Here is a 22157-nt window from a genome sequence, read left to right as displayed (position 1 = left end):
GTAATTGACATTCGTTAAAGTATCCTTACAGAACATCGATAATGTAGATGAAGATCATTGGGGAATTAGGCTAAACAGGCTAAAGTATGCCATTCAGTTGCCGAATTTAAACCATGACTAACAACGTCAGTTAGACAGATTAGTTTGCCCTCTTTGATAGTTAATAAGTGGTCAACATTGGTCTGTCTTTTTGTTGGTTTAATTACTTCAAGCACCCACCAGCGCATTTCTTTTTCAGAATGACCCTGTTTGCGGTAATGCTCTACCAGAGGAGCTTTGTCTGTAGAACATCTGATACGGGACTGGTGTTGCAAAATTCTTTTTTTAACTGGTTGTATCGTTTTACCTATGTAATGCAGATTACAGGGGCATTGTATACAATACACCACATTGGGTGTGTTGCAATTCGAAAAAGATTTGAGATTGATGGTAGTGTTGTTAATCATACATGTTTTGGTGGTTTGTGTGGTGTTGCACGCCAAACACATATTGCATTTGTAATGGCCAATGATCGGGGAAAGTTGGCGCATATTGTCTATAAGATCTTTGTGATTGTCATCATAGGCTCGGACCAATCTATCCTGTAGATTGGTTCCTCTTTTGAAAGCAAACATTGGTTTTTGAAAAAATATAGGTATGCTTTTCAAAAGGTTCCAATGTTTATTTACAATTTTTTTAATGGCATTTGAGTGGGTTCCAAATGTAGATACACATATTAATTGTGAGTTGGTTGGTCGATCTTTAACACGCAGCAATGCGTCTCTATCATTGTACCATGCACGTTTCATGGATTTTTTCAGTAATTTAGATGGGTATCCACGAGCTTTGAGTTTCTCTTTAAGTTTCTTAGCCTCCAGAAAATAATCATCTCTGAAAGTACAATTTCTGCGTAAACGCAGGAATTGTCCGAAAGGCAAACCATCTTTTAATGCTTGAGGGTGATGGCTTTGGTAATTTAGAAGAGTATTTCTAGAGGTAGGTTTGGTATAGAGAGTAGTATATAGATGATTAGATGTGTCATTTTTGATCGTGATGTCAAGAAAATGTAATTCTGAGTTATCAGATTCCATGGAAAATTGTAAATGTGGACTTATGGAATTTATCCACTCATGGAATATTTGGAGTTCTTCTTGTGTGCCGTGCCAGATTAGGAAAACATCATCTATATATCTAAGCCATTTTCTGATGTTAATTTGAAAAGGATTAGATGGGTGTAAGATGTATTCACTCTCGAATGTAGACACATAGATATTAGCAATATCTGGGGCATAAATTGCACCCATTGCTACTCCTTTCTGTTGCAAATAGAATGTGTTTTGGAAAAGGAAAAAATTTTCACACAGGGAAATACGTACACATTCTAGTATAAAATCGGTAGGCACAGGGTGTGGTCTAGGTCTTGTATCAAGAAGAGTCATTAAGATCTGTAAAACTTCTTGTTGTGGGATGTTAGTATACAAACTCTCTATATCCATAGAGACTAGAAGTTCGTTTTGAGGATCAAATTCTAAATTTTCAACTGTATTGATGACTGCCATTGTGTCTCTTATATAGGCCGGATGATTAATGGCAAAAGGCCTTATAAGGTATAATGTGGCGCAGGGATTTACAAGGTGACGTATCTGCCTAGATGCATCACCTTGTAAATATGGCGCAATGTGGCGCATTGTTTATGCTGCCGCTGCGTCACGAAAAGTGACACAAAGCGGCGCAAAAGTGTTGCAAGGCCTTCATAAATAAGGCCCTAAGTGAGCAAGTGAATGATTATGTGAGTAAATATGTGAGGGAATGATTGAACAAGTGAATGAGAAAATGATTGAGGGCGTGAGTCAATGAGTGAGTGAGTTATGGCACTAACAATTCCTGGCACACTCATAGACATGGTGTCCAATGTTGGTCCAATAGGGCTAGAAACTTGCTAGACTTTCACAATTGCGCCTGAAGGTGAAGGTAGAACTACAGGCCAGTTATCAAAGCCTTTCTAGTGTAAACCTATCAAAATAGCTTGATTTACATCAGTCAGAATTTCACAGAAAGGTTTCTGACAGATGTGAGTGGTTTTATTTCACCAGGGTTCTCTGCTAGAAGTGCAGAGGAATGTGCAATAGTTAACCCCGCTTAGGGTGTAGGGAACCAGTGCTACAAAGAGTGGTTTGCCTACTATGTTTGTGAATGTCCACAAACTTGTTAATTTGTGGGCAACACTAACTTTAATTCACCACTTTTTCACCCTGGCAATAGCTGGAGCTCTACTATAGCAGAGAGCAAGAAACTCAAAACAGCTTTTGTTAATTTACTATCTAGAAACATTTACTACATTGTCAGGGTTACATATTGAATACGGGCACAGACCTTTAGATCTCTTCCCTTAAGACCGATACAGGTTTAGTTCAGATGGTCTAGCTTATTTATTACAGTATTTCTGTATTGTGGTCAGACTAACCTCATAATATCAGGGAAGTGTACACATAACCTAAGTGTGACAACAACTGTAAACTACAGAGAGAATAGAGATGCATAAATATGGTCATGTGTGATAGATCATCCAGATATTGGGTTCATCTTAACACTGATGCCTTAAATAAATGCATTTTTAAATGTGAAGTGAGAAGAGAGGTCAATGCTATCATGATGTGGCTTTCACAGTTTTTCAGTAGAAAGCTTAGTTTGTAGTTTCAGTGTTCTAAAGTTTACAGCTTGGGCACTTTATTGTAGAATGGATTATCACCTGAGATTCCCTGTTCTTCTGTAAGTAAACCGGTTGATAGTGGGGTATGACATTGTATATAGCACAGTGGAGCAGTCAATGTACAGAAATTAAGAGTGACATAAAATAGGCACAGTATTTGGCTCCTGTCTCAAGACAATCTGAGAAGAGAACAAATTGTAGGGGTACCAGCATGACTCTGGGCTTTACATCAAGAATAGCATTTCTTCCATTCCTACGACAGACGCTTTGATGGTTGGCTAAAGACTACTGTAGGAAAGGAAATTTGATTTTCCTAAGGAGGTACATTTATTTTGGTATGTTTTGGTGGCATAAGCTGGCATGTGTATGTTTGAATTAATGGCCACCACCACCAATATCTATCTCCAGAACTCGAAGTCCACCTACACTTGAAGCGGATCCCTCACCAGTCTAATCAGAGGTCCAGCGACTACCTATCTGCGTAACCTGATGTGATTTACCCTCAAAGATGCCCTTTCGCCAGTCCAACTACAAGCACAACATCCACCTATCTCCAGCAAAGGACCTCAGCCAGATTCCATTTATCCGCCGGATAAGACCTCGGCCTAGTCTCCATAATAACCTCTCATCAGTCCAACCAAACCCATAGCCAACACATATCTACAGGTCAGGATCTTGGTCTTCGCCAAAAGAAGTCTATTCAACAATGCAGTCACAGGCAATGATACCACCTGTCTCCAGCACGAGATCTATCTCCACATTTAAACACGGTTTCTCACCAGTGCACTAAGAACTGAAGCTTCATCCTTTCTCCAGGATAGGGTGTCATCTTTCACTTAAAGATAATTCCAGACCCACTTGGGCTATTCCTTGTTGGCTGAAACAAGTAGGGTCGTTGTACCCTGTATGGTATTTCTACGTATACCATAGGTGGCACGAATAAAACTACTGGCACACCTTGCAGTAAATGTAATGCTTTGATCCCACGCCTTCCCTATAATCGGAGTCAAGATCGTTCCCTTCAGAAATCAACAACACTAAAGATACTCCCTCAAAGTAAGGTTGAGCCCACACAGGTCAGAGACTGCTGACATGGACGAGGAGATGGCTCTATGTTGAAGCATGCCACCTCAGGGTGGAAGGTTTAAAGATAAATCACTGACATGTGTGGAGGTCAATTGCCTACTAGAAGAGGTCCGCAGTTTTTACTTGACTTCCATATTAAAGAGTTATGCTTCACACATTTCTGTCCCTCAAATATTATAGTAATTATTCTATATAAGACTCAATATGATCATTTAGCTGCCCATATGTTTCTCTGGATTCCTATGTAGCTTAAATGAATACTGTGTAGACTAGGCTAAATAAAATGAAATCATACATTGATCATACATTGATCATACATATAGTATAGATTGGGTGTGCTTTGAACAAGCCCACATGCCAAAATCAGCCCCTACTGCTTTCTCTAATCTGAATCAATCTGAGCTGGAACAACGACTCTGGAAATGGTATTTAACAAATTAGACTCTATCAAAACTATGACACTACAATAGAAGCCAAATGCATAGACGGCTACAAGTCTATAGGACTTGAGAAAAGTGATACCGAATATAGTTCTTGTGGAAAAAACTCAAAAGCAACGCAGGAAACAAAAGAAACCATTGTACCTGAACCTCTTGCCACGGGATAAAGTATTAACTCCATTGCCCCATTTCACCGAGCCGACAGGCCACGCCCCTTTTTGAGACGACACGCCTCCTGCCGTCACTACAAAAGGACGCTGAATGCTAGCATCTCATAATTGTACCTGAACCTCCTGAGGCGGAAGCCGGGAGCACGACTTCAAAGCTAATTTTAGAATTTGAGTGTCACTTTTCTCATTGTAATTTTAAATTGTACCTGACATCCTCCCAGCGCTCTGTTTCTGGGCACCTCTTACGCTCCTGACATACCCGTGCAGTGGATCTTAGCGCTGCCACGGGATAAAGTATTAACTCCATTGCCGCCATTTCGCCGAGCCAACAGGCCACGCCCCTTTTTGAGACGACACGCCCCCTGCCGTCACTACAAAAGGACGCTGAATGCTAGCGTCTCATAATTGTACCTGAACCTCCTGAGGCGGAAGCCGGAAGCACGACTTCAAAGCTGATTTTAGAATTTGAGTGCCACTTTTCTCATTGTAATTTTAAATTGTACCTGACATCCTCCCAGCGCTCTGTTTCTGGGCACCTCTTACGCTCCTGACATACCCGTGCAGCGGATCTTAGCGCTGCCACGGGATAAAGTATTAACTCCATTGCCGCCATTTTGCCGAGCCAACAGGCCACGCCCCTTTTTGAGATGACACGTCCCCTGCCGTTAACATTTCCGTATAAATTATGTGCATCTTCCGAATGCGCAGCGGACGAGCGCAGCGGGCGCACCGTCTGCGCGCCAAAGGCGCGCCAAAGGAAAGCCCGTCTGCGCCCGTCTGCGCCTGTCCGCGGCCGGCCGGGCCTAGGGTCTCCCCACCATGCCCAAATTGTACAATACTCTTCTGTGCAGCTCCGCAACCTCCAAGGCCCGTGGCCTTCGGCTGATTCTGCGTTTTTGCACATCGCTAGACTGGGATTGACGGCTCCTTGTCCACTCCCTTATCTCCCGTCCTTACCCCCCTTCCTTCTCCCCCCCCCTGGTTCATCTTCCAATGTTCCTGCTCCTCCCTTGCCAGCTACCCTATCCGTTTACTATCTTAATACTAGGTCAGCAGTAAAACACTGTCACAAACTTTTCATCTTATTGGACTCGCACAAGCCGGATCTCCTATTTCTCACGGAGACCTGGTTTTGTGACAACTCCCTTCCTTCTCTGTTAGCTGCCCTTCCTGCCTCATATTATGCTCTGCGCGCCAACCGACCCTCCGGCAAGACTGGCGGCAGCGTCGCTCTGATTGCCCGTACAGAATTCTCCTTTCAGCCTCTAACTTTTGCCCCTATTGGCTCATTAGATTTTTTAGTTGTCCGTTCATCGTCTTTCAGAGTCCCACTCACCTGCTTGCTTATGTATCGGCCCCCTCAACCTTCTCAACATTTTCTCTCCGAATTCCAAGATCTGGTGGCCACTTTAGCGGTCAACAACTCCTCCATCTTGGTATTAGGAGATTTTAATTTTTGGCCCTCAGACCCCGCAGAATGCTCGACTTCTAAAGAATTCTCGGATACTCTTCGTTCCCTCAATTTTGACTCCCACGTTCATTCCCCCACTCACATTCAGGGTCACATCCTCGATCAGATTTGGTCCCTTAATTGTCCAATAGCCTCCTTGTCCATCTCCCCCTGCACTTGGTCCAATCACTTCTTGATTTCCTTTTCCCTTCACCTTAGTCCAGTCACCAAGCCCCCCCTTCTCAAAAACATCTGGGCGCGCTCTTGGAACCAGGTGGATGTGGCCTTTCTGTCTGCCACACTCTCTGCATCTAGTCCTGATCTACACGGTCTGTCGTCCTCCGCACAAGCTGATTCTATTAATTCCTGGCTCCTGACAGGCTGCGATTCGGTCGCTCCTCTCAGGCGGGTGTCCTCCAGGCGTGTGAACGACGCGAACTGTTGGTTCAATGAGGAATTGAAGGCCACAAAACTAACAGTGCGCCACGCTGAGCGGGCCTGGAGGTGAGATTACTGCCCCAACCTTAAAACCCAGTATGTCATCCTCCTTTCCCAGTACAAAAATCTATTTTGGCTGCTAAGACTGCTCATTTCTCCTCAAAAATCCTGGCTGCCGAAAATCAGCCTAGAGAAATTTTTTCCATTGTACACAATCTCGCCTTCTCCGATAGAGCTACCCTCAAACCCTCCCCTTAGACCTTAGGACCTATGCGACTCCCTCAACACTTATTTTCTGGACAAAATTTCTGACATTAAAGCCAATATCCCTCCCCCCCCTCTTTCCTTTGTTGATCCCCAGTGTCCGTCAGTCGGGGCACGTCTTGATTCGTTCCCCCTCTTGAGAGAAGAGTCTTTCCTCTCCCTCCTTTCTATGGTCAAATCAGGTTCCCCTTTAGACCTCTGTCCTGCCCACATCCTCAAGTACATCTACTCGGTTTGTGTGCAGCCCCCTCTCAAATTTCTCAATAGTTCACTGTCCCAGGGCATTGTTATTCAACCACTTAAATCGGCCATCATCGTCCCTATCCTCAAAAAACCTTGCCCGGACCCCTCCGCTCTTGTCAACTACCGCCCCATTTCATTGTTGCCCTTTCTGGGGAAGGTATTGGAGCGCCATGTGACCAGAGCGCTCAGTACCTTTGTGGAGGAGAACGGTGTTTTAGCCCCCCGTCAGGCTGGTTTTCGCCCCGCACACTCTACGGAGTCCGTGGTGCTATCGGTCCTCGACAACCTCAGGGAGGGCATGGACACTAACCATCCCCAGGCCCTGGTCCTCCACGACCTCTCCGCCGCCTTCGACACGGTTGACTATTCCATCTTACTTTCCCATGTCAGGGCGGCGGGGGTTGGAGGCTCGGCCTTGGTCTGGCTGTCCTCCTTCTTGAGGGACCGCACCCAGGCAGTGCACCTGGGTGACTTTTCGGCGGACTTCCGGAAGGTACAATGCGGGGTTCCTCAGGGCTCCTCCCTTTCCCCTCTTTTATTTAACTTGTACATTGCCTCTCTTATTTTTCCGTCTACAATTATGCGGAGGACCTTCAGCTTATTTTTAATTTGTCCCCATCCCCTGAGTCCATGGTTAAGTTCCAGTCTGTTATGATTTTTATCCGGGACTGGATGAATTACAACCACCTGAAGTTAAACCCAGACAAAACTGAGCTGGTTTTGACAGGTGGTTGCTCCAGTCCCTGGACTTCTCTTTTTTGGCCCCCCTCCCTGGGTCCCCCCCCTTCTCCATCCTCCTCTGTGAAAACTCTTGGGATTAAGTTGAACGACCACCTCACTCTGCACTCCCAGGTCAGTTTAGTGGTGTCCTCTTCCTTTCTTTCACTCCGCACCATTCGTAAAGTTTCCCGTTTCTTTTCTTTTTCTGCCTTAAAACTCATAGTCCTGGCGATGGTTATCTCTCGCCTCGATTATGGCAACGCACTATATTGTGGCATGCCCGCTTACAGTCTGCGGCAATTACAGCTGGTTCAAAACCAGGCTGCCCGCCTGGTTTATAATCTGGCTAAGTTCCACCATGTCACCCCTCTCCTCAAGTCCTTGCACTGGCTCCCTATCCGAGAATGAGCTCAGTTCAAGATGGGCTGTATTACTTTTCAGGCTCGGATTGGCGCAGCCCCTGCTTTCATTTCTTCGGAAATTAAAGTCTACACCCCCGTTAGGGAGCTGCGCTCATCCTCCCAACATTTGTTGGCAGTTCCCCGCTTTAGGCGTAAAAAGTGGGGGGGCACGAAATTTTCCACACTTGCCCCCGCTTTTTGGAATTCTCTCCCCGCCCACCTCAGATCTTCTACTCAATACTCACTCTTCCGAAAGGCGCTAAAAACGTTTCTCTTCGCACAAGCCTTCCCACTGTAACTGTCTTGTTCTGCCTCCCCCCTGATCTTCTTGTTCTCTGGGTTCTGTACACTACAGCGCCATGAAACCGCCAGGTGAACATGCGCTCTATAAATGCTTTAAACTCAAACTCAAACTCAACTCAAACCATTGGGTAACTCTCAGCCATCAAAATTGTTGATCCAGTACAAGGCAGTGAATACAAAAATCTGAGTGCTATTTCTAGTATACTAGAGATGATGTTCAGAAAAATGCTGGTAATGAGTAGATTCAAGGCACTATCACCCCACGGGTATCCTGGCGCTGAAATTACATTTGTTACCTTATTCACACATTTTACCATGAAGAAAGCAGATGTTTATAAAGAATAGCTAGTCTACATTACACCCTTGTGAAGAGCCAAGTTTTAAGCTTCTTTCTAAAGTGTAGAAAATCTTCTATTTGTCTTAGATTGGGCAGAAGTTCATTCCACAATCGAGCGGCTGCAGAGCTAAATGTTCTTCCTCCAAACCTAGTTGTTTTGAATCTAGGTGTACTAAACAAATTGGATGCTAAGGATCGAAGGCTTTTGGTCGTGGCATACCAGATACATTTTCTTTGCAGTGGAGCAGGCCCAAGTCCATGCCAGGCCTTGAAAATGATACAGAGCAATTTAAACTGTATCCTCTGGGGTATTGGGAGCCAATGAAGCTCTTTGAGGGACAGAGAAGCAGAAGATCTGCGTGGTCTGTTTAGAGCTAGCTTCACAGCTATTGTCTGAATTCTTTGAAGTTTCTTGATGAAGGAATTTGGGGTGGCCAGTATCAGAGCATTACAATAATAAATAACCGACTCAGAATGACACTTCTCATCACAAGTGCCCTAGCTGTCATCGGTAGCGTTGGTTGTATTTTCCGTAGTGCTCTGATAAGGGGAAAACATGTTCCAACCGTTTTGTTCACTTGGGTTTCTAAGCTCAACTTGCCATCAAATACCATCCTCAGATTGCATACTGCCTCAGAGGATGCTAGTGGCTTATTTGTAGAGATGGGCCAAAAGTTGGTCGGGAGCAGGAGAGGGACTTTCTTACCCGTGCAATACAGAATTTCTGTTTTATCTCCGTTGAACTGCAAGGAATTATCTCTAAGCCAACGTGCAGTTTTTTGCATACACTCGTGAAAACTATTGAGTAGTATTGACTGATTTTCCTCCAATGATAAAATGAGTTGCGTATCATTAGCATAGTTCACCAAATACATTTTATATGATTTAATAATTGGAATCAGCAGGCTCATATATATGTTGAACAGAATCTGACTAATTGCCCATCCTTGTGGGACACCATGCTGAATGGTACCATATTTAGATGGAAAGAGAGATAAGGCCACTGCTTGTTGTCTATTTGATAGGTATGACTGGAAACATTTCAATGCCATGCCCTCTATCCCAATTTCCATAAGCTGCCTCGGAAGGATCTTATGATTGACCGTATCGAATGTGGCGGACATATCCAGTAGGATCAGTATAACTGATTGTCCTCTGTCTGCTCGCATTCTGAGTTCGTCCAGGACTGTTACTAATGCAGTCTCAGTTCCAGGACCTGGGCGAAAGCCAAATTGTACAACTTCTAGCCTGTGATTAATTTCTAGAAATTGCGAAAGAATTTTACTGACCAAGCGCTCTAGAATTTTCACACGGTGGGGTAGAAGGGAGATGGGTCTGTAATTATTTGGGCACAGGGGATCAAACATAGCTTTCTTTAACAGCGGTGTCACAATTGCCTGTTTCCAACATGCAGGTACTACCCCACTGCTCAGGGATTGGCAGCAAATCTGACGGAGCTGTGGAAAGAGCTCCTCCTTGAGCTCCTTCCACACCCTGTGTGGGAGAGGATCTATTGGGGACCCTGAAGAAATACTTAGAGCGAGGCTGTTGAAATCTTCCTCTGTAGGAGTCTCAAAGTGATCTAAAGTCGCTAACTTGTCCTCACTTACCCCCTCCTCCTTCTGAATTAGTAGCAACACCCCGGTCCCTCTGATTTCACCTTCCGTCTCATCCATCTGGTCTATTTTAAGACCGTCGATAATTTTAGTAATCTTCTCCTCAAAGAAAATCGCTAAACCATCACAAAGGTCTTGCGTCACAATGATCTTATTTTTTATGCAGTCGGGTTTAGCGAGATAATTCACTATTACTCCAGCATTGTTAGATGCCCCTAAGATGGTATTGGCATAATACTCAGCTTTCACTTTAGCAATTTCCCCTTTATAGTTACCCAATGTTACCTTCAGGGCTATTTTATCCTCCTCCTCATAAAGTTTTCTCCACTTTCTATCTGCTTGTTTGCAGCCCGTCTTTAAATTATTTAGCTTCTCATTATACCAAGGGGCAGACGACTTATGCTTCTTTATCAGTGAATACTGGGGATTGTTTTGTTGTTTTTAGCAGTTTTTTCCATTCCCTGCCTTGACGGTAATCTCCCATGGCAGCAGTGTTTTTATTCCTTCTGGGGTTGGACACTGAAAATGTAATAAGGAAGTTGTCAGTCCAGCATAAAGGTAGAATATCTTCCACTTCTGCCACGTTTTCCTCTGAAAAGATTAAGTCTAAAATATGGCCTCCCTGATGCGTCGGTTCCGTCACCAACTGTTGCAGGTTTAAATTCTCGCAAGATTGAAGAAGATCTTTAAGTGCCGGGCCTGAATTCCCGTTTGCTCATAGATTAAAATCTCCCAGAATAATCATTCTAGAATGAGTGAGTGACATGTCATAAAGTATGCCAATGAATGTCTGTTGTTGAGGGCTAACTAGACCAGGGGCGTTATAGCATACTTTGCCAGTAGGCATGTGTCCTTTTAAATCCTTTAAGGAGAACCCCAAAAGCTCAATGCCCTTGGCATCATCAATGGCGGCCGGAGTAAAATTCCTTCTGTCCTTAAAAATTATTCCTACTCCACCTCCTCCTCCATTAGGCCATGGCTTATGAAACACTTTATAGCCTGGTGGACATGCCAGCCCCAGTTCAACATCTGAGCCAAGGCGTGTCCATGTTTCCGTCAGAAACCGTGCATCCAGGTTAAGTGACTTTAACAAGATATAGATCTCTCCTGCTGATGTTTCACCAGGGATCTAACATTAATTAATCCACATTTGAGGCTATCCACTTCTACTTTCTCAGGAAATGTTCCCACTTTAGTTGGTATGGTATAATTAGGAGCATCACCCCTTTGCTCACCTATCACCAGGAGCTGTTCCCTTGTGTATCGGTGGCGGGTACTCCCTGTAGATTGTGATCCCACACCAGCAGCATGTCTGGCACTGTGTGTGGCCGGTGCGCGGACGGGTGTAGACGAGCTTCCCTTTGGCGCACCTTTGACACGCCCACTGCGCGCTCGCGCTTGCATCGATTTATGTAGGGAGGGTGGCCTCCTCCTTTACAACTGCTAGAGCACTAACAAAGATGGCGTGTGCTCGGTGACCCACTCTTACAAGCGGCGTACACCAGCTCACCTTGAGCTCTGACTCAAAGTGCAAGTTCAAAACTGTTTTAAAAGCAGTTTTACAATTTCCAAGACAAGCTAAAAAACCAGGTCTGTGCAATTCATGGCGATATGTGCAACGGGTTAGCCTCAATGTTGACCGTGTGTAAACTGATAATGCAGCTGAAACCGAAGAGGAACAAGGTTACTGAGGACAAATGTACTCCAAATTTGTTAGAGTTTACTGTCTGAAAAATCAGGAAAACATGCTTTTATGTATATTTCTTGCTGAGAATACTTCAAGCGCACCAAATAGATTGGTATGTGGCTCTAATCTCACCTATGCTGTTATACATAAATCTTCCTCTGCTAAACAGTTGGTAAATTGAGTTAAACCCTCGGATTACACACAAAGAGAGATTAAAGTAGTGAAATTTTACTCCATAGATATCTTCAAACTAATTATTAACCAAGCTGATTAGTTCCAAAAGAGAGGATATGTCCTGACATTTGCAGCTGATCCTACTGTTAAAAGATTAGTTACATACATAAAATAAACCTTTCGGGCAAGAGGCTCATTTAAACATTTTAAGCCTGCCTTGGAAGGCCTCTCTACACCTGCATGGAAAATGAAGCTAAAACATGTTTGCTTACTTGGTAAGGCTTCCAGTAAGAAGTAGCTTACTTTGGTAAGCCCAAAATGGATCAGCCAACTTAGGTCTCTCTCATGTGATGGCTCTGTTGCATTGCCTGAAAATGATGTAGATGCCCAAGATAACTCCTGGTGCAGGGCATGTTGTGCACTTAAGGTGCTAAGATCATAATGATTGTTCAGGATTGAATAATACTATTCGGGGAGGGTATTACCGCCTATTTCTACTTTCTCCTTTTATGGATTGTACACTCATTCTTGGAAGATTATAAAATATATTGAGTGTATATGTAAATACATCTATAATTCTATAATGATTATGTGTGGAGATTGCAATGCTAGATTGATGGCTCCTGCCTTACTATTAAAGATAACAAAATGATTATTAGTCAATTTTATTCTGTTTTCTCACCGTTCTTAAATACACCAAAGCCTGATTTTCTGCAAACTTATTTTTAATATCTGTCTCACTACAATTTGAGAATGTTGAAGAGGAGGATGGAAAAGGACGTTCTAGACCTACTAGACACAAAAATAATGGGTAATAATTCAGGGTTATACATTCATCAATATAGATCATCTCTCTTTTATTAAAACCCTTGAAATAGGCTACCTCCTAGAAAGTGCCTGCATGCCTCAACCTGTAAGAATGCAGTCCACAAGCAGAGTGATGGCAAAGATGAAAAACAGCAAATACTAAACTCCGCATGCGTTACAATGCGTGCACCGTTACCACTCACAGCCTTTACCACACATATCTTTACAACGGATTACGTTGTAAACCTATGTGTGGAAAAGGTATGTGTGTGGTAAGCGTGGTCTATCGGTGTCATTAGAGGAAACACACCCTTCCGCTTCCTCTGTACGACATGCGTTTCATCTCAGAAGAGCTGGAGAGGCGACGTTGTGGAGAGGTAAGGGGTATTTTAAATTAATATGTTTAAATGTATTTATTTTAATAAAATTATTAATAATGTTAAATGATTTTAATGATTTTTCAGGGCATGGGAGTTGTAGTTTTTAGACAGGCTGTGGGATAGGAGGGCGGGGTAGGGGTCTGCCTCTAGGGCTCACGGACGGGGTAGGTTGAAGAAGGACTGGGTGGGTGAGGGGAAGGGAGACGCGCAGTGGTCCGTTTTTATGGTTCACAGGAGGGGTATTTGCTAGAAGGTCCCCTTTTAGGGCTCAGGAGGGGCAGCTTTTAAAAAGGCGGGGGTTAGGTGTCCGTTTCTAGGGCTGAGGGACAGGGTAGTTTAAAGAAGGGGCAGGCCAGGAGGGTGGGGAGTAGAGAGTCGTGCAGGGGTCTGTTTTTAGGGTTCAGGGCAGGAGAGGGGTATTTGTTACAAGGGTTTGGTGAGGGGGGTCATAAAGGGGTACAGGGGAGGGGTATTTGTTTTTTCTTCATTTTGAAAAGGACAGGGGGCACAAGGCACCGGACTTGGAGCAGAGGTCAGGAAAAAACGTTATCACAAATCAGCCCATAACATGCATGCTTTTGCGATGAAAGTCGCTGTAAAGGTATGCGTGGTAAAGGCATATTCGTGGTTAAGGTTATACGTGGTAATAGCATTCACATTGTAATGCATGCGTTGTCAAGGCATGCGTTGCAACAGAATGTGTTCCAACGCCATATAACTGCAAAGACACCTAACTCAAAGAGGGACAAAGGAGGCCACTATGGGTCAGAGAATTGCTTCAGCCAGCCTGATGTATTATTGGGATCTGGCAGGGTTTTTCATATTTGTGACAAATTGATCTCTTCTCCCTTCTACACTGAGAGAGAGAGATGTTTCAAATCTCGTAGAGCTAAAGAACATTATTCCAACCAATGGTCTCATTATGAATTCTAAAGGAATAGCAGACAGATACTTAATGGATTTTGTAGGATTGCAAAAAAACAGCATAATCCACCGACAAGCAGCACTAGATTTGCACTTTGCAAACATTAAAAAATATAATAATTGTTAAAAAGAATCAATTTATCTTGAACAAATGGTCACAATGGTACCTAGCTATCGCTAACAGGGATTTCCGGAGATTCTGGTAGCTGGGTAAAGAGAATATTAAACCTTCAGACATGGAAATCAAGTCCAATTAGTTAAATCATTTAAATTGGAAAGGCATAAGTGCAACTTTTACCACCTGGTAAATTATCAATGGAAGCAATATAGAAAACAGAATATGGGGCCACATGAACAAAGCCATTTTGTGGCCACAAACCATGTTTTGCGACTGCAAAATAGCTTTGAATATGCATTAAACCCGCTTTGGACTTTTTACTGTGGGTGAGTCTCACTACATGTGTCTCACCCATGGTAATCACATGGAAAACAGACTGCTTGTTTACCGCCAGTGACCCCCTTTTGAGATAAGGTCGCTACGATGCAGCCAGGATAAGGGACACTCAGCTAGTTACACATGAACATGTGTGCAAACAAGTGTGCACACATTTGTGGGCTGTGCGTGTGAGACTAATGTCATACACAGCCCGGTAACTGCGCCCAGGTAGTGCAGTTTTGCCTCCCTTTGGCCTACAAAGTTCAGTAACATATCAAAATGGGGTGTGACCTGTGCGAAAAAATAAAATCTGCAAGTTACAAAAACATATCCGTACAACTTATGTGTGATCCAGAATTGTCATTTTTCTCTGGCTCAGCTCAGGGTCAGAGCCCAGGTCTTTTGTCACCCTGCTGTGCCAGGTTAATTAAGTTTCTTTCCAGGAGAAGGAACAAAGGCCTTCCCACAAAAGGGAAGCAATTAACAGTGTTTCCCTCAGCTCCTGAGGAGGAAAGGGGTGGGGATGAAGGATCTGCACCATTCAATCAATCAGCTTTCACACAGTACCAGGGATGGCCCTGCCCAAGCCCTCTGAACAAAGGAGGAAGTCCAGACCGCTGGAGCCAACACAGAAGGGGGCTACCCGCAGCAGATTTGATGAGAAAGGTCCTGGCAGTGATGTCAGTGAGGGGCGGATTTGAGGCCTCCAGAGGAGATGTGACTATTGACTCATGGATGACAAAATCTTGAACTGTCCCAGCATGCTGTGCAGGAAAGTTGGGATAGGGGTGTAGAGGTGATGTGACACCCTAGGATTTGCTAGGAGTGCCTGACTTCTGGAACCTTCCACTCCCCTTTAATAACCTTTGCAGAATGTAGAGTCTCTCTCTTGGTTGGTGTTTTTCTGATGTGTGCTGCTGGGCCCTGGTGCTGCCATGGACAACTTGAAGGAGGAACCCCTCATGTCCAGATAGGACAAAGGGCTCGTCCCTGTTGACCCCAGGACCAGTGGGTCTCCCCAAGGGCCAGTGATGTTACCCCCTTACATCCCATGAGGACCACTTGGGAGAAAGCCCAGACACAAAGATCAGGAGGAAGGCTGGTGCAGGGAGACAGTAGGACCCTCTCCCTATGCATTAGACCACTTTGGGGGGTGAGGATGTCTGCTGAAACTGCTTCTGGTGGGGGCAACTGCCTTAGGATCCACAGTGGGGCGCTTTCGGTGCTAGGATTAAGCATCTCTAGTTGTTGGAATGAATGCTGCCTGGATTTAGCCCAGAGCCAAGTCCAATCTGTGCCACTCACTACCGTGTTTGGAGGCCTGGGACTGCTGCATCACCCAACACAAGACTGCATGTGAATGCAACATTGAGGTGCAAAGAGAGACACGATACTGTTGGGGCAGAGCATTATCTGAGCTTGGCTTGCAAAAGGCCTCCCCAGTCCCTGGAAGGACCCACAAGTACGTGTAATCTTCATAGGACAACAGCTGGCCCTCAAGAAGCTCATGATTGTCTCCACAACCTCCTCTTTAATGATGCAATGACTTGTGGAGACCGTGGCCCCCTTGAGGGCTGACAACTGTATCAGGAGGGTAGCATTCCGGCCAGCGCTAAATCATTCCAAAGCCACTTCGGCTACGTATGTTTGTGCACTGCTGCATAGGGCAATGTCTGAATGTGCCCTGTTGCCAATAGCACAGAAGATGATAGAAAGCATCCCACACCTCTATTGAGCATTTGATGCTATGTGATCTATTTAAAGAAATTGCTATGCTTTTATACTGAATGCAAGTAGCACCTTATTTTATTTCTTATAAAGATATCCCAGGATATTGACTTATTGTGAGTGATACACATGCTGGTATTGTTAATGTTCTATCTCATAATCACCCTTCAGGAATAATCCTCAACTATTTGACCTTGCTGCCCATTGAACATCAAAGGTTTACATCAATCAATCAATCAATCAGTGACACTTATAGAGCGCGCTACATACCCGTAGGGTCTCAAGGCGCTGGGGAGGGGTGGTGCCGCTACTGCTCGAACAGCCAGGTCTTCAGCTTCTTCCTGAAGGAGAGGTGGTCTTGGGTCAGGCGCAGGTCGGACGGGAGGGAGTTCCAGGTCTTGGCGGCCAGGTAGGAGAAGGATCTTCCTCCTGTAGTCGCTCTTCGGATGCGGGGGACAGCGGCGAGGGCGTGGTTAGCTGATCGGAGGTGGCGTTTGGGAGCGTAGAAGTTGACTCGGCTGTTGAGGTAGCTCGGGCCTTGGTCGTGTAGGGCTTTGTGTGCGTGGGTGAGGAGGCGGAATGTGATTCTCTTGTTGACGGGGAGCCAGTGAAGGCCTCTCAGATGTCCGGAGATGTGGCTGGATCGTGGGATGTCGAGGATGAGTCTGGCTGAGGCGTTTTGGATCCGCTGGAGTCTCTTCTGGAGCTTGGCGGTGGTCCCGGCGTAGAGGGCGTTGCCGTAGTCCAGTCGGCTGGTGACGAGGGCCTGGGTGACGGTCTTCCTGGTCTCTGTGGGGATCCACCAGAAGATCTTCCGTAGCATGCGTAGGATGTTGAAGCACGCCGAGGAGACGCTGTTGACTTGTCTGGTCATGGAGAGGGAGGAGTCCAGGATGAAGCCCAGGTTTCGTGCATGGTCAGTTGGTTTGGGTGCGGTGCCCAGGGCGGGGGGCCACCAGGAGTCGTCCCAGGCGGAGGGTGAAGGGCCCAGGATGAGGACTTCTGTCTTGTCCGAGTTCAGTTTCAGGCGGCTGGTCGTCATCCACTCGGCTACCTCTTTCATCCCTTCGTGCAGGTTGGCTCTGGCGGCGGCGGGGTCGTTGGTCAGGGAGAGGATCAGCTGTGTGTCGTCGGCGTAGGAGATGATGCTGAGGTGGTGTTTGCGTACGATGGCCGCGAGGGGGCTCATGTAGACGTTGAAGAGGGTGGGGCTCAGGGATGATCCTTGGGGGACGCCGCAGATGACTTCGGAGGCCTCTGACTTGTACGGTGGTAGGCGGACTCGCTGTGTTCTTCCGTTGAGGAAGGAGATGATCCATTCCAGCGCCTTGTCCTGGATTCCGATGTTGCTGAGGCGCCGTATTAGGGTGCGGTGGCAGACCGTGTCAAATGCCGCGGAGAGGTCTAGGAGGATGAGGGCCGCTGTTTCTCCGTTGTCCATCAGGGCTCGGATGTCATCTGTGGCGGCGATGAGGGCGGTCTCGGTGCTGTGTTTGGCTCGGAAGCCGGACTGTGAGGGGTCGAGGGATCCGTTCGTCTCGAGGAAGGCGGCCATCTGCTTGTTGACGGTCTTCTCGATGACTTTGGCTGGAAACGGGAGAAGCGAGATGGGGCGGTAGTTCTTGAGGTCGGTGGGGTCCGCTGTTGGTTTCTTGAGTAGAGCGCTGAGTTCGGCGTGTTTCCAGCTTTCAGGGAAGATGGCGGTGTCGAAGGATGTGTTGATGATGTCTCTCAGGTGGGGTGCGATGACAGCGTCGGCCTTGTTGAAGACGTGGTGAGGGCAGGGGTCGGTTGGTGATCCGGAGTGGATGGAGTTCATCGTGCGGATGGTGTCTTCTGTGCTGATCGGGGTCCAGGCGTGGAGGGTGGTGGTGGGGGGGGGTGGCTGGTCGGCCGTGGTGTGCGTTGGTTGGTTGTTGAAACTGCTGTGTATGTCCGTGATCTTGTTGTGGAAGTATGAGGCGAGGGAGTTGCAGAGGTCTTGTGATGGGGTGATGTCGTTGTTTCCTGCGTTGGGGTTGGAGAGCTCTTTCACGATGTTGAAGAGTTCCTTGCTGTTGTGTGCGTTGTTGTCCAGCCGGTCCTTGAATGCTGTTCTTTTGGCGGCGCGGATCAGCTGGTGGTGTTTCCGGGTGGCCAGTTTGTAGGAGGTCCTGTTGTCCGGTGTCGGGTCCCTTTTCCAGACTTTCTCGAGGGCTCGGCAGTTCTTCTTGGAGCTCTTGAGTTCGTCGGTGAACCATGGGGCCTTCTTGCTGCCGGGTCTGTTGGGCGGGGTCCTCAGCGGGGCGAGCTCGTCCGCGCAGTTGCTGATCCACTTCGTGATGTTATCGGCGGCCTGGCTGGGGTTCGCTGAGCTGGCCGGAGGGTGTTGGCTCAGGGAGGTTGCGAGCTGGTCTGCTGTGATCTTGTTCCAGCTTCTGCGGGCGGTGTGTTGCTGGTGTTGGTGGGTCGTCGTTCTCTTGAAGGTACATGGCCATTAGTTGGCAATTCAGTGTGCTTGCAGAAGGGTTTTGCTACAGAGATTTCAGGGACTCCTCCAACACTTATCACAAATTGCCCTTGAGTTCTACTGGGCTTCAGAAAAGAGGCCTGGCATGCTTTGACGGTGTTCTGTCACTGCCTTTAAATGGGCTGGCATGGAAAAAGATTCACTGGAATGACAAGAGAGATTTGAGAGTTCATTGCCCATTGTGGAAAGATTGTTCTTATGAATACAATAATGTCACTGAAAAACAGGTAATCTTGAAGCATTTGCTGATTTGTATTCCCTTGTATTCTGGTTTAACCTAGTTTCACTAATGCTATTCCATTTCAGAGTTTTTTATTTTTAATACTAAAGAGAAAGGGTTACTTACAGATCACGGTAACTGTGACAAGGGCTGCAGCCAACATGATGATCAGGACAACAGAAACAATCATGCCAATTCTTCCTGCCTTGCGATAATCAGCTCGAATGGGTGGTTTGGATGAGTTTGATGGCTGCACAGTCTTGATGTCATCTCCTTAAGAGAGAAAACTCTGGAGGTAATTATATATATAAACATTTCATGATATTTTAACAGAAAATTCTTGCTGATGATTACTGACTACATTCACTTCCAGGTCATCATCCCATGCTAATATATTTGATAGCAACATAAATATTTCTACAGATGATCTGCCCAAAATGTCATTTTTATAAGAGATATTTTGGTTTACATTAGGTAACAAAAATCAATTACATATCAATACAAAAACTGGGCCCAGAAGTTTTGGCAGGGATCTGGCAGAGGTAAACCCCAACCCATGCAATGGGACATTCATATGTTCAGAAAGCTAATCTCCACAATTCCACAAAATTGGATTCCCCATCCCGCATTTCTGGTGAGTATGAGAGAGCAGTGACTCAAGCAAAGGAAATGGTATTAGAGCTACATAATTGTAGACTTGTTTGTTAAATACATGAAAAAACATATTGATAAACTGAAAATATAAGAACCTTGATGTAATCTTACCAACAAACTGAAACTGGTTTTTTTTTAACCAGCTCTTGATTTTGTATTTTGTTTTTTAAAATATTGAAACTGAAATTTTGTATTTTGTTTTTTTTCAGGGTCACTGGATGAGTACTTGGGTACTGACTGAATGATTAGAGTTGCAGGAGAGTAGGATCTGCACGTATCTTTCCCCCAATTTTTTTCTGATGTATACACTGGTTTCTGGCTATAGTCTGGCTGGGTCCCTGCTAATCAGGGCCCCAGTCTCTCTGTTCTCTCTAAACAACTTGGAGTGTATATTACATGCACTAGTGATTGGATACTGTGGTACCTTATGAGCCCCTTTGGTACCAAGGGCATAGGTACTTCACAGGCCTACCAGGGGCTGAAGCATGTATTATGCCACCCCTGGGAAGCAGACTAAATCTGACACCACAGGCCTGCTACTGCAGCCTGGGTGAGGTAGTGTTAGCACTCCTCACTGAGTTATAGGTTCCTATATCTCACCATACACACACATATATACCTATCAGCCACCCCTATGGCAGGCCCTATCAATCCTGAGGGCAGGGTGCTTGGTTTACAATGTGAGGGGGTGCCTCTGCCTGAGCAGGGCCCCTCTGCAGCTGGCAGGGTCTATTCCTTGTGGCTGTTTGTGGATGCGGTTAAACCATGTACTCTTAAGTGCATTATAACCTCCCGGTTAATGCTAACTTTGGAATGACTGCATCAAAACATGTCGTATTTGGTGTCAAACAACTTGGAATCATACTCCAACACCAGTAACTGGTGTGGGAGTATGATCCCACCCTTCTAGAGAGGACGACATGTGCCTACTGTGGTAACACAGTAGAAATCTGAAAGAGCCCTAGCATCACAAAATAGATGCCACCAGCACAGACACTGGGCTGCCCTCCTGCTGCTGACTGAAACACGCAGTGGAGGAGGCCAAACAATAGGCATCCTGTCACAGGGAGGTGTCACTACCTTCCAGACAGGATTTAGTGTACTGGGGCTCGGTGGGTGCACTCCTAGAGTGCTTTGAAGTCCTGCACTGGGGGAGCAGTAGGCTCCTCTGTGCATATGTCAGCTCAAACCGGTTCAGGGGCTACTTGTCCCTTCTCTGGCACGAAACTGGACAAAGGGAAGTGGGTGTAACCACTCCCTACCCTGACCCTCCCAGAGGAGTGGTCCTAGAGCTAGTCCCTCCCCTATCTTCAGTATAAGATAGCAAACCTTGCCATTGCAAAGTAGATAACCCTGGACGACGCTCTACAAAGAAGAATCCTGGCCCTTCGACGTTCCACTACCTTTGGAAGACAGAAGAATCTCCCTTGGAGTCAAGGAGTGACTCCCCTGCTTGGCAGGCACCAAAAACTCTAATCAACAGTCACAAATTTTCCCGCTCCCGCCGGAGTCCGAAGTCCCTGCAGCCCCGGAAGTAGATTTCCTGACTTCTCAATGGCCATTGTGAGTCCCCAGCAGAGCTGAGGCGAGTGATCCCCACGAGTGACGAGGAATAGCAATACCCGGGCATAGTGCACTATTGTCAAGTGCAACCCCTTCATGACGTTCTACGAACTTGTGCTTTGGACGACTTGTGGCCCAAGCCTCCAGCAGGTTTTGCAGTGAAACTCAGAGGCCTGTCCCGTCCCGAGTGACCGTGGGCTCCTGTGAAGCATTTCCTCAAGAGGCGTCTTTGCGATCCCTTGTCCGTTGGCTTGTGGGTCCCCCAAAGACTTTCTTATCAACTCAGAGGGCTCCCCTGGTTGCTCCAGGCCTGCCCTCACTCACACTTGCTGGGTGAGTCCCTCAGACCTTGCTGGTCTGCACCATCGACTTCCTTCACTTGGGCTTCTTGGCTTCAATCCGGTTGCTAACACCGCAGTCAGCTGCAGACATTGTGGAACACTCCGAATCCAGCTGCTGGTCATCGTCGATACTTCCTGGACCTCGTGAGCAAAGAGTCAAAACACCCTTGATCACCTGAAATCCCCCGACTTCCATGGGCATCCATCTTCCTGGCCCCGGGTCGCTGGCAAGTGACTGTGAACACTGTCCCTTCAATTTTCAGGTCTTCTACATCTAGAATCCCGCCTTGGATTCCACCGGACACTTCTTCAGTCGCCACAAACACCAAGTCCTCTTTGGTCTCCATAGAAAACAGAGATGCGAACCGACACCAAAAGACACCTATGCACCGGCTTCCCTGGGTAAGGTAACTCATGCACTCCGGTGCCCTTGTGTGTGTTGGCCCTCGAACTACTTACCTTGTAAGTGACTTGCTTGTAGACTTTCTCGAAGTACCCTAAAACTTTAAAAATCAAACCGCGATTTGCTCCATTGTAATCAAAAGGGAACCCGTGGCTGTGTTCACACACTGCATGC

At 46.2% G+C, this 22157-nt stretch overlaps 1 protein-coding gene across 1 annotated transcript in view; it reads right to left on the bottom strand.

Moving 5' to 3' along the window:
- Positions 1–22157, bottom strand: part of LOC146863394 (C-type lectin domain family 4 member D-like) — a 189053-nt gene that overhangs the window by 117836 nt on the left and 49060 nt on the right. Inside the window, exon 3 of the mRNA XM_085643366.1 lies at positions 19149–19295. Coding sequence (XP_085499492.1) covers positions 19149–19295 — 147 coding nt within the window. The remainder of the gene's footprint in view (positions 1–19148; positions 19296–22157) is intronic.

The sequence above is a fragment of the Triturus cristatus genome, chromosome 2_2 (genome assembly GCF_964204655.1).
Source record: "Triturus cristatus chromosome 2_2, aTriCri1.1, whole genome shotgun sequence".
Classification (NCBI taxonomy): domain Eukaryota; kingdom Metazoa; phylum Chordata; class Amphibia; order Caudata; family Salamandridae; genus Triturus; species Triturus cristatus.
The sequence above is the reverse complement of the archived record's forward strand: the minus strand, read 5'-3'. Positions and strand labels throughout refer to the sequence as shown.